Raw genomic sequence first — 13,232 nt, 5'->3', positions numbered from 1 at the left:
CACAAGATTTTCACCCATTAAATTATGTGAAGGCCTCAAAGAGGGATGGTGGCGGGAGGGGGGGGGGGGGGTAGGGAGGAAGAAGGTAGATAAGGAAGGTCTTAACAGAAGAATGAAAATAAAATTGGAAGAAAATTAAGAAAAAGCAGCTCTTCTGGTTCCCCAGCTGAACTGGCAGTCAACCTGAGATACACCTCAAGCATGCAGTCATTATTGAGCAATCCTTACACAATATTATTAAACATTATTGAACACAATAAACCATGTGAGCATAACACAAGATAAACAATGAACTTATGAAATTATATAAGCTTTATAACATAAACATGAATCAATAACCACATCGTCATGAACAATCAAATTATTTTATTGTTTGAACCAAAAATAACCTTCAGTTCGTGATGAAAAAACAAAATGTAGAAAATGAAGATAAAAATCATCAAAACAAAGAAAACCGGACGGAACCATCATCAAAAACCCCAATCGCGGGTTTAACCTCTTCCGTGAAGTTGCCCCTGAACACGTGCAGGACCTGTGAGTCCCAAATACACGTCAGCTCTCCTACCTCACAATCCAGGAAGAACCCAACCCTTTCAGGTTCCCCTGACACGGACAGGGCGGTCTTTTTAAAGTTGTGATGTGCGGAGTATAGTTTCTCATATTTCTGTAAACACCAAGACTCGGCATTCATTCCCAACCCACTCTTTTCCCCTTTTCGCCCAATGGAATTTAAACAGATTCCAATTCTGCACGAACGACTCGACTTCACATTGACCTCCCAGTAATAACGACCTGAGGAGAAACAATCAGAGGCAACAAGTTGTGGCCAAACATCAAATCGATCAGGATGGTCCGGGTACTTTTGATCGGTCCCAGATCGAGTCGCCTTCCTGAAGTCCCGGGAGATCTTGATCCGTCGATTTGCAGAGTTTAGGTCCAGACTCGGGGTCCGTCCATCTGCAGACATGACACAGGGTCGCGGACATGGTTAGACAAACGGACAAACACGTTGTGTTAAACGCATTAATCCCTTTTTATAAACTTTGGGAATCACATTTATCATACAAAAAAACCCTTTATTTTAACAATCGTTTTTATTCATTTACTTCACTACCAACACCTTGCATTATTTATTTATTTAAATACACTTTTCTATCGCCATGACGGACCTTTTAATAAAATTGAAATATGTGGGAAAATTACATGCCCAGACCAGGAATCGAACCCAGGTCCTCTGGAAAACCATACCAGTGCTCTCTGCTCTGCCATCTGAGCTATCTGGGCAATCCTGACTGAGCATGCAATTTTCCCACACGTATAATTGCAACTCTTTCCGTCAATTCTTCTGGGGCACTCGCTGCCAACCAATGGCCTGAACACGAGAGGGTCTTCCTCCAATGGGGAGACAAATCCATGTCAACGTAGTATTGGAAACAGCACTGGTGACGGAGTGAAGCAATTACATTAATGAACAGGATGAAATAATTAAATAATGCCCCAGAAGCATTGACAGAAAAAGAGTGGCAATTCTATGTGTGGGAAAATTGCATGCTCGGTCAGGGTCGCCCAGATAGCTTAGATGGCAGTGCACATTTCCAACTAGACCATTTAGACCCTTCATTTGCAAGCAACGACCTTTCATCGAGTACATCCTTCCATTAATTTATTTGTCGCATAAAATACACCACTCAAAACAAGTCCTGGCAAGGGTCTCAAATCTCTGATTGATCTTTGTTTTTTTATCATTATTTTTGTATACAGAGTCAAGGCTCATTGAAGAGCTACAACACAAAACGGATCAGAACACAACAGAACAAAAGGAACAGTGGAGAGAGCGGGATGATCCAACAGCAGGGTTGAAGGATAAATAGACAGAGACTTGGGCAAATAATGGGGTGGGCCATGAGGGGTCAGGGAAGGATGCATGTGGTGCAGACGATGGATAAAGAAGGAAACTCTCAGGAAGCAAAAACTGGAAATGTTGAAGGTGGGATTGGAGGTGGGAGGGGGGTGGGGGGAGGTCTGAGTTAACGGGGGTGGAAAAGATCACCGTCTTGGATTGACGATGATCTGAGATAGTGGTGAACAGCTCACTGCCTTGAACACCTGCAGGGAAGAATGAGGTTGAAGAGAATGAGGAAGGTGAGTCCAAAGGGAAAAAGAGGACACAAATGAGTGGAGGTGAGCAGTGATCCTGGATTTTGGGAGTTTCACCAGAAGAGGGTTGTTTGTGAACTGCATGTCCTGCAGATGCCAGGAGGGAGTGGAAGAGACGAAAAGCATGGAGAGGATATAGGGTGCAAGACAAAAAAGGAGGCCGCAGAAGACGGTGACAACCGACCTGTCTGCATGTGATAGTGATATGTGATAGCCCATAGACTCAAACTCAGGAGTTTGTAGACAGTGTGGTGAATGTGACTAGAGTGAGTGAAAGGTTGATGATGGTGAAAATGATGATTGGAAAGCTTCTTCGTGAACGTCATCTCGGGATATGCTCCGCAGGTCGGTCGGAGAGAGGAAGAGGACAAGTTCTGGTGTGCAGCAGAGAAGCTGATGGAAAACGTAAAATATGAGGAAGTTGTTGTGGTAGGAGGAGACCTAAATGGACATGTAGGAAGGAGTATAGACGGCTTTGAGGGAGTTCTTGGGGGTTACGGATAAGGTGTGAGGAATGGAGAAGGTGGAAGGATTTTGGAGTTTGCTGATGTAGCTGGTTTGTTGATTTGTAATACTCAGTTCCAGAAAGAGGGTAATAAGCTTGTTACATACACGTCAGGTGGGTCGACGACAACCGTTGACTACCTGTTGGTGCATAGGCGGGACAGGGGGCACCGCCGGGACACAAAGGTGATCCCGGGGGAAGAGGCTGTTTCACAGCACCACTTGGTTGTCTGCGACATAAGGGTGAAAGGTGCGAAGAGGGCTCCGCAGGTGAAGTACCAACCGAGAATGAAGGTGTGGAGGTTGAAAGAGGCGACGGTGAGGGAGGCATTAAAAGAGAGGCTGATTATGGTAGAGGATGATGTGGTTGAGCTTGAAAGTGGTTGGAAGTCAATGAAAGATAGTCTGTTGGGAGCCGTTGGTGAGGTATGTGGATGGACAAAAGGACCACCAAGGCACTCGGAAGCATGGTGGTGGGATGATGAAGTTGTAAAGAGGATTGACGAGAAAAGGAAGAAGTTCATGGAGTGGCAGAAGGTGAAGGGTACGGGGGCAGAAAAGGCAGAGCATGAAAGTTATAAGGCAGCCAAGAAGGCTGCAAAGAAAGAGGTAGCAAAGGCGCAGGAGGCATGTAGGAAAATGTTCGGAGAATGCTTGGATTCGGAAGAGGGTTAGAGAGCGGTATTCAGGATTGCAAAGCAGATAGCGAAAGAGAAGTGTGATGTGATGGGTGTGAGTTGCTTGAAGGATGAAGTGGGACAAATCGTTGTGGACCCAGATGGAATTAAAGGAAGATGGAAGAGATATATGGAAATGCTGTTGAATGCAGAGAATGAATGCGATGGCAACAAAGAGAGTAACCCAGTTTTAGGACCGGCAGAGAAGATAACTGAGAAGGAAGTTGAGGAAGCGATAAAAGCAATGAAGAGTAGGAAAAGCGGGAGGGCCGAAGGGGGTTGTGGGAGATATGTTGAAGGCAGCAGGAAGTTGGGGTGTGAAGAGAATGACAGAGATCTGTAAGCTGGTGGTGAAAGAAGCCCGCATTCCAGTGGATTGGGAACTGAGTACCCTCATCCCTCTATACAAGGGGAAAGGTGACCCTCTGGACTGTGGCTCGTATCGAGCGATAAAGTTATTGGAGCATGGAATGAAGGTATTGGAAAGGGTGTTGGAGAGGAGGATAAGGAAGAAAGTGAAGATCGACGAAATGCAGTTTGGATTTATGCCAGGAAGAGGAACAACAGACGCGCTTTTTATTGTCAGGCAGTTGCAGGAGAAGTACATGAAGAGGAAGAAGTTGTTTATTGGGTTTGTTGATCTGGAGAAAGCATTCGATAGGATTCTACGCGAAGTAGTGGCATGGGCATTGATGAAGTTGGTTCATCAGAGTGGAGGAATGGTTCATCAGAGTGGTGAGGGCAATGTAGGAGAGCGCGCACAGCTGTAAGGACGAAGGACGGTAACAGTGGTGAGTTTGAGGTGAAGGTGGGAGTGCATCAGGGGTCGGTACTAAGTCCACGACTACAGTCACGTGAAGAAGTAAGTACACCCCATGTAAAGTTTTGACTTTTTCAACATATTTCAACATACAGCTATTTGATGTTCATTTCAACAATATTGATAGATAAAGGTGATATAATATAACAAATATCATGAAACATTTACATTTTGTAGTCCATTGTATAATTTAAATAAACATAAATGCAAATTTCGCATGTGGAAAAAGTAAGTACACCCTGACATTTATCACTACTTCAAATACCTAAAATTAAAATCAGGTGCACTAGCTCAGATGCAAATGATTAGAATATCGTCAGAGAGGATCTTGGAGGAACCTGTCTTATAGTCAAGTTCATTATGTTTTTTCGTTCAAAATCATGGTAGATTAGCAAACCTATACATTTTTGGAAACGTTATTACATGGAAAATCTGAAAATCAATGTTTACATTTGCCAATTCCGACCAATTTGATTCGACCAATTCGACCTATTCCATTCGACCAATTCGACCATTCGACCAATCGCTTCGATCGACCATTCGACCATTCGACCAATTCGAGATTCGATTCGATTCGATTCATCGAATTCGATTCGATCGACCATTCGACCAATTCGATTTGCCAATCAATTTGACCGACCTTTGCTTGTGTGGAACGGACTGTGAAAACGATGCGGACTATATTGTCGGATACGACACACAGGACAGTGATGACGAACTCTAAATGGCATATTCTGTAATCGTGTATGTTTGATGCCATTGACTGCCTGTGTATATTTTGTCATTGACTGCCTGTGTAGATGTGAAGTTATACTGACTGCATGTGTATATATGATTTTGCTGACTGCCTGTGTATGTTTGGGGATATGAATTATTGTGACACATTTTGATGTTATTAACTGCCTGTACAAAATGATAACATGTATTTGATTATGCAACTTATCGCGAATATAAAGACAGTATTTTGCAATTCAAAACCTTTGATTCGTGTCTTACCATTCCCCATAACACTAATTTGATACTTTCATTTGATTCCTTGTCCCTGAAAATATAGGTTTAGTATATTTTAAAAAGTTTTTAGGGTAATTAGAGGCAGAAATAGAACAAAATATGTATTTTACAGTGGCCATTTTGAAAATCCAAAATGGCCGCCATACAGGTATCTCTCCAAATGTAAACATTGATTTTTAGTTTCCTTATGCTATAACCTTTCCAAAAATGTATAGGTTTGCTAATCTACCATGATTTTGAACGAAATATAATTTATTGACATCGTGAACCTGACTATTATTTAAACCTCAGACATTTAGTTTGGTTTGCTCTTTGTTGTTGAAGTGTGCGGGGTCACCATGCCTTGATCAAAAGAGCTCTCTGAGGCCTTCAGAAAGAAGGTTATAGATGCCTACGAGTCTGGGAAGGGATTTAAAAAGATCTCCAAACAATTTGAAATCAATCATTCGACTGCCCGGAAGATCATCTACAAGTGGAGAAGATTCCAAACTGCCAACTTGTTCAGGCCAGGCCGCCCCAGCAAGTTCAGCCCAAGAGCAGACCGCAACATGCTGAAAGAAGTTGCGAAGAACCCCAGAATGTCATCACGGGACCTACAGGTAGCTCCTGCCACTGTTGATATCAAAGTGCACGAGTCTACCATTAGAAAGAGGCTGCACAAATTTGATCTTTTCCACTCAAAAGAAGTTAAGGGACAAAAATATTTGTGCATATAAAATATAAGCTAACGAGCTAAAATGGTGACGACTAATGACAAAATAATTCTTTGATGGCTCAAGAACAGAAAACACAAAACAAAAACTTTTGATGAGACACTAGTTTATTACCCTGATGAAAAAGAGTCATGCACCCCCCAAAATGATGTTCACACAAGTCGCAGAAGCTTCAGTAACTGGTGTAGCCACCGTTAGCATTCACACATTCGTGACAACGTTGGCGCATGCTGTTAATCAGGCGTTGGAAATAATGTTGAGGGATCGCTTGCCATTCTGCGACTAATCACTGAGCCAGTTGCCGGAGGTTGACGGCAGGGACGTGATGTGATCCAACTCGCCGCCCGAGTTCATCCCACGCATGCTCAATGGGTGACAAGTCGGGTGAATATGCAGGCCAATCCATGTGCTGAACGTTCTGCTGCTGCAGGAAGTCGGTCACCACCCTGGCACGATGAGGTCTTGCTTTGTCGTCCTGGAACCAAGCTCCTGGTCCAATCTGTTGCAGAAGTGGAATTACCAGAGGTTGAACAATCTCGTTGAGATAATGCTGACCATTCAAATTTCCATTGTCGACGTACAGAGGGGTTCTGCGGTTCATGGATATCCCCGCCCACACCATCACACTTCCTCCTCCAAATGGTAGACGTTGAGCAACGTTGAGATCAGCAAATCTCTCTCCTTGACGACGATAAACCCGAGCCCGGCCATTATTCAACTGGAGCGAGAAGCGGGACTCATCTGTGAACATTGTCTCTGCCCACTGACCACGGCTCCACTGGATATGACGTCTGCACCAATTTTGGCGAGCCCTTCTATGACGGTCAAGTAGCAGTGGTCGGACTGCAGGACGCCTGCATCGCAAACCTCGGTCTCGCAGACGATTCCTAATGGTCTGGTCGGACACGCTGGTGCCTCTGGCAGCTCTGAGTTGATCCCAAAGATGCCATGCGGTCAAAAAGCGCTGTCGCAATGCTGTTATCAGGAAGCGGTCTTCTCGTGCTGTTGTTGATCGGGGTCTTCCAGAACGGGGGCGATTCTGAACAGCATTAGTTGTCCTGAACCTCTGCCAGAGTCTGCCGATAACGCCTTGGCTTACATTTAGACGCTGAGCCACAGTTCTCTGAGTTTGGTCATCTTGTAGCCAGCCAATGGCCCTTCCCCTGTCTTGGATGCTGAGTTGTCATCGATCCATCTTCAAATTTCAAGTGATGATGAATGGAAAATGCTCAGCCATTTTATTGCTAAAATTGGCATGCATGGAATGACATTCATGCAAAACACGTGCAAATGGTGCATGAGGTGTCACAATGGGTGTTTCGAGGCAGTTTGTCAGTTTAGTCTGACTAAGTTCGTGCTTCAAATCCATGAAAAGGAAATCTGGGTTAACTTTAAAAGTTTATAAAGATAAGTGCAATGATTGCATGTCCCATAACATCGGTTTGTCGATAGTCCAAATGACAACCCAAAGGGGAATATTCGAACCCTATCTGGCTTAAAAAGACATACTTACAAAAATGATCAAAAAAATTTCCTTTGACCCTTAAATTATTAGCGCTGAGGAAGCGCCTCTAGCGAATGACTTCCAGCCAGTGTAACGCGAATTCCTGTCACAGGAATTCTGAGATCATATAAGTGTGACGTGGCAGTTCCTGATTGGTTCGTGTTGGGGAACCCCTTCTCGCTGCCGACGTGACGTAAATTCGCGCACGCGCACTGGTGAAGCTTACTCGATCTTACTCGATCCCATATTACATGTACTTTCATTGCATACAAATTATACTTCCTCCTAGAAATTCCATGCCCGAACCTCAGCGCAATCCAAGAGGATTCACTTGTTTTGAGTAGTATACATGGGAGGTGTGCCAAGAGGAAACCTTTGCTGCCCAGAAATAACATCAGGGCAAGACTAAAGTTTGCCAAGGAACACCTAGGCAAAGACCAGCACTTCTGGAACAATGTGCTCTGGACAGATGAGTCAAAGGTAGAGCTATTTGGCCACAGTACCAGTAGACATGTTTGGCAAAAACCAAAAAACAGCATTTGACCACAACAACCTGATACCAACTGTAAAGCATGGTGGTGGAAATATTATGGTTTGGGGCAGCTTTGCTGCATCAGGGCCTGGGCAGCTCACTATCATAGAATTCCACGATGAATTCTTCATTGTACCAGAGGGTGCTTGAGGATAATTTGAGGCCATCTGTCGGAGTGTTGAAGCTCAACCGAAGGTGGACCTTGCAACATGACAATGACCCTAAACATACCAGTAAATCCACCAAGGAATGGCTGAAAAGAAAGAAATGGAGGGTTCTGGAATGGCCAAGTCAAGGCCCGGATCTAAATCCCATCGAGATGTTGTGGAGGGGATTTGAAACGAGCTGTGCATGCAAGAAACCCCTCAAACATCGCACAGCTGAAAGACTTCTGCATGGACGAGTGGCAAAAATTTCTCCCAGTCGATGTCAGAGACTGGCGGACAGTTATAAGAAATGCCTACTTGAGGTTGTTTCTGCCAAAGGGGGCAATACCACCTATTAGAGCCAAGGGTGTACTTACTTTTTCCACAAGCGAAAATTTGCATTTATGTTTATTTAAATTATACAATGGACTACAAAATGTAAATGTTTCATGATATTTGTTATATTATATCACCTTTATCTATCAATATTGTTGAAATGAAGATCAAATAGCTGTATGTTGAAATATGTTGAAAAAGTCAAAACTTTACATGGGGTGTACATACTTTTTCAGATGACTGCATTTGTATCTGTGATGGAGGCGTTGGCTCGGAATGTAAAGGAGGGTTTGCCATGGGAGTTGTTGTATGCAGATGATCTGGTGTTGATTGCGTAAAGTATGGATGGACTGAAGGAGAAGATGAACAAGTGGAAGGAATGTATGGAGACAAAAGGTCTGAAGGTGAATATCGGAAAAACGAAGGTGATGGCAAGTGGTAAAGCATGTGGTGAGGTGGAAAGAACTGGGAAGTGGCCGTGTGCTGTGTGCAGAAAGGGTGTCGGAGTGAACTCCATTCAATGTGCAATGTGCGCAGAGTGGGTTCATCAAAAATGTAGTTGTCTGAGAGGGTCATTAACCAGTGTGGCAGCTACATTCAAGTGGAAGGTGTGCACAGAGGGAGCTGCAGATGGAGGAAATGTTGAGTTGGATCTTGGAGATGGCATGAAGCTGGAAGGTGTGAAAACATTTTGCTACCTAGGAGACATGTTGAATGGAGAAAGTGGATCACTCTCACAACAGTTGCTGGAGTGAGATGTGCATGGAAGAAGTTTCGGGAACTGAGTGGCGTGCTGACGAGGAGGGGTGTGCCGTTGAAGCTGAAGGGAAAGATGTATGCTGCATGTGTGAGAAGTGTTATGATTTATGGGAGCGAGACATGGGTAAGGAACGTTGAGCAGTAACGAAGGCTGGAAAGGGTGTAAATGCGAATGGTTCGGTGGATGTGTGGAGTATCGTTGAGAGAGAGGAAGACAAATGATGAATTGCGAAAGATGATAGGAATCGAGCCTGTGATGGATGCTGTGAAGAGAAACAGGTTGAGATGGTTGGGTCATGTGTTGAGGAAGGATGAAAGTGACTGGTTAAGAAGAATTATGGAAATGAATGTTGAAGGAAGTAGAGGATGGGGAAGACCAAGAAAGACTTGGCTAAAGGTGGTGGAAGAAGAATTGCGGGCAAGGGGGTTAACGAGGGGAGATGCAGAAAATAGGGCAAAATGGAGAAGATTGTCATGGGGCGCACAAGGCTAACCCCCGCTCTAGCAGGGAAAATGGCCTCAAAATGCCTGTTGTTGTTATATACTCACCTTCATTGTGGAGATTCCAATGATCTTGAAGGCCTTGGTTTCCATGGCACCAAGCTGAGCAATGTGTGAGGCATGACAGCCATGACAAGGGAGAGCGCAGTGCTCTATCAAGCTGCAGATGAATGTCTTGTCGGTGGAAATGAGTTCATGTGTTCCAAGGAAGGACTTTGTATGATGGATTATTAAATCGTTAGCGGCTGTCTTTGGAGGCTAAATTTGAAATGTGGTTTGCCCAAGAAAGATTAGGGCTGATAGTTAGACGATAGTTAGAGCCAGGAGTGCGAGTGACTGAACTTCCTCAAGAGGATGGTTGAGAGAGTATATGAGGGGGCGTTTGCCTTTCGGAGAGCAATCTATCAAGAGTAAGACACATTCCAAGTGTTAACCAGCTTGTAATTTTATCAAGGACTTAGAGGACAAGAGGGAAGAGATCACAGACTGCCTGTCTGAAGGATAAAATATGTCACGGCAGAGTGTGGACTAATCAGCAAATAGGATTTTTTTCAAGAATCAGAGATCATTGATAAAGATCAGTAACAGGACTGGGCCTAGAACACTGCCTTTGGGACACTCCAGCCTTGACAAGGAGGAGAAGAAAGGATTCCGTTGAGAGGCACACGTTGGCTACGAGAGTAGAGGAAGTCAGTAATCCAAGAGTGGAGTTGACTTTGTCATAGTTGGAGAGTTTGGAGAGCAAGGCAGGACCCCAGACTATATCAAAGGCTCAAGATGTGTCTCAATGATACAGAACCAAAGCTAAATGGTTCGGGTTTGGTTCCAGCCTAACACGATCAGTTGCGGAATCAGTTGCGGAACCAGTTGCTTGGCAAGACTGAACCCAACAATGAAATTTAAAGAATAGGCTTTCATTTTTTTTAAACACATGTTGCATGTAATTTATCGACAGACAATCCATTTTTTATTGAACCCAACATGTAATGAAGATCAAAAGCCATTTTGGCATAGGAATAGCATCGACTCCAAGAAGCCATACTTCACATTTGGCAATCTCTCCGAGAGAATGAATTTCAGTGCCGAGAAGAGCCGAGAAGAACCGAGCTCTCCGAGCCGAGAAGAACAGATACCCGAGTACAGTGCTCACACGGTGTACGCACATCCATGAATAATATCAGGGAAATGTGGACTTGTGCCGCTGCCAACTTTCAATCTTCCCAAGTTTTTATTGACCAAACATGCTTGATGGAAGGCGGTTTGAAGTTCAGCTTCTGAGTTCCTCAATGTGCCACTGCCGACGTCACTGATGGTTTTCCTTCGCTCTTGCTTATCCAGGAAAGCTTCAAGCTCATCATCCTCACACTGTTTGTCTTCATTCTCAGAGCTGTCTCTTCTGGTTTCTGATCTTTAGTTTCTTCCTTGTGCACATCAAGTTTCGTCAGCCGAAGAGCCTCGTACTTCAATTCTTCCTTTACCTGGAGCTTCTGGGCCTCGCAAAACAGGATGAGATAACGAGGATCAACATAGACCCCAGCCAAAAATAATCAGTTTGCCTTCACAGATACCTCATTTCTTTCCATGGATGACGGGATATTGCATGACATGAGATTGTTCTTTCATTGTAGAATTCAATGGAGACTTTTCCAATATTTCAGAAATTCTCCTGAAGTCCAACCCTCTGCCTGCAAATTAGTAGTGACATTTTGGGGATGCTTCAGGACACCACATATTTGTTTGATGTTGCTCCAGACAGATGCAGAAAGACACAGTTCCTGATATGCAGTTCCCGACTCCACGTACACTTTGCCCAAAGTTAAAAGCCTATTAAGCATCGAATCAAGACTTGACCATCTTGTCTCATTGCCAGTGATTGGTGTTAGACCTTTTCATTTCTCCTCCAGAGGAAGCAGGTACGGTGTTCTGACCTTGCGAACGTGTCGAGCTTTTTAAGATCACAGCTTGTGTTGGCCTGGCATTCAATCCGTCCGTGATAGCGAACTGAAGAGTGTGAGCAGCGAAATCACATCGTTTCAATGCACACAGGAGTGACAGATCATCAACCAAATGGACAGGAACAATAAGGCCGGAGTCTTCTGCCAAGTTGTCTGCCTAAATTTCAAATTCCACAAGAGCTCCTGCATTTCCTCGTTGTTCAGCCTCCAAATCCTGGTCTTCCACCTTCTTCTTCTCTATCTTACTCATCATCATTGTTCATCAGTTTAATTGTCTTGATCATATTGTCAGCATTATCCACATTGAAGCTCAAAATATTTTGCTTCTGTGTGCTATGTCTGTTAGCATTTTCTGGACGAGCCGTTTCATGTCCTCACTTTTATATCTCCCTTAGGTGCCTTTCACTGCAATGGTCTTCACAAAGAGAAGATTCTTCTCGAAGGATTAAACATTGATCGCGAGGTACTATTTCATCAAGCGAGTTCCACAGTCCATCTTAGCGAAGATAAGTTTTCTGCGTAGGAGTGACCTCAGCTCTTGCTTCTTCTCTTCAAAAAGGCAAGTGATTGGATTTCACATACATTCTTGGTGAGTAGATGCTCAACTTCCTTGCCAACTCCCCAGCAGTATTCTGGAATCTCTAATCTTGAAAAAATGTAAGTGGAACGATGTTACGACACACAATCTGTGGTATTGCCTTCCTGAATCCTTAATGATTTTGCGGACCTTCTGTTTTGTGAAGAGCCTTGCGATCATAAACTGCTGCTGGCAGGGACATCTCGGTGACAAAACGGAGAGCATGATCCTCAGCTTGGCACACTGTTGCATACTCATTGTCATGGTGCCGCTTCAGGTTTCGACAGTGTGTTCCTTCAGATTGTCTCCATAAGTTTTTCCATCCATCACTATTCCTCACTGTGCAGATCCAAAAAAAATGAAAGAAATTTAAAGTTTTGCTTCATTTAGTGGTGAACGCCATCACAACCTTTCAAAAAACTGGGGAGTTATTTGACGCTGGTGGGTGACCGGAGCACAAATATAAAGACCAAGCGGAACTGGGAACTCGTGTTTTTTGGCCGTTCCGGTTCTTGGTTCAGTTCTTCCAAATTTATCGGAAGTTCCGGTTATGTTCCACATCCCCGATATGGCTAGAAAGCTGGCCCTGATCTCATGTCTGACATTGAGGGCCTCCATCCATTGTTGGGTGAGTCAAAGCAGCATGTCCAAGGTAGTGTGACCTGGTCTGAAACCAAATTGGTTATCTGAGATGCGGCCATTGGAGAAAAGGAAGGATTGCTTTGAGGAGAACAATTTAATCATGCATAGACTGCAATGCGATGCTACATTGCTGGTCATGTTGGTGGTTTGGTTCCGTGTTTTGTGAATGAGCACGTGCACTTCCCACTGATAGGATCGTATGTGATCTCGCGAGAGCACGCCTTGCAGCCTTGGCCTTACAAATAAAACAGTATATTACACAGACTAAAGGTATTTTAAACAGAATCACAGTATTTTCAACAATTTTCAATGGTTGCTGGGAGACAGCAGCATGTGGAATCATAGAAAAGGAATCGTAAGACTTTAAACGAAGCAACAGATATAATTAAATAATCACT

At 44.0% G+C, this 13,232-nt stretch overlaps 1 protein-coding gene across 2 annotated transcripts in view; it reads right to left on the bottom strand.

The window, feature by feature from the left end:
- Positions 1–351: 351 nt before the first annotated feature.
- Positions 352–13,232, bottom strand: part of LOC137415888 (E3 ubiquitin/ISG15 ligase TRIM25) — an 86,465-nt gene continuing 73,584 nt past the window's right edge. For both annotated transcript variants that reach the window (XM_068101415.2, XM_068101422.2), the window contains exon 8: positions 352–957. In XM_068101415.2, coding sequence (XP_067957516.1) covers positions 440–957 — 518 coding nt within the window. In that variant the 3' untranslated portion in view covers positions 352–439. The remainder of the gene's footprint in view (positions 958–13,232) is intronic.

The sequence above is a fragment of the Myxine glutinosa genome, chromosome 1, assembly GCF_964187855.1.
Source record: "Myxine glutinosa chromosome 1, kmMyxGlut1.1, whole genome shotgun sequence".
Classification (NCBI taxonomy): domain Eukaryota; kingdom Metazoa; phylum Chordata; class Myxini; order Myxiniformes; family Myxinidae; genus Myxine; species Myxine glutinosa.
This window is presented reverse-complemented; position numbering and strand designations above follow the sequence as displayed.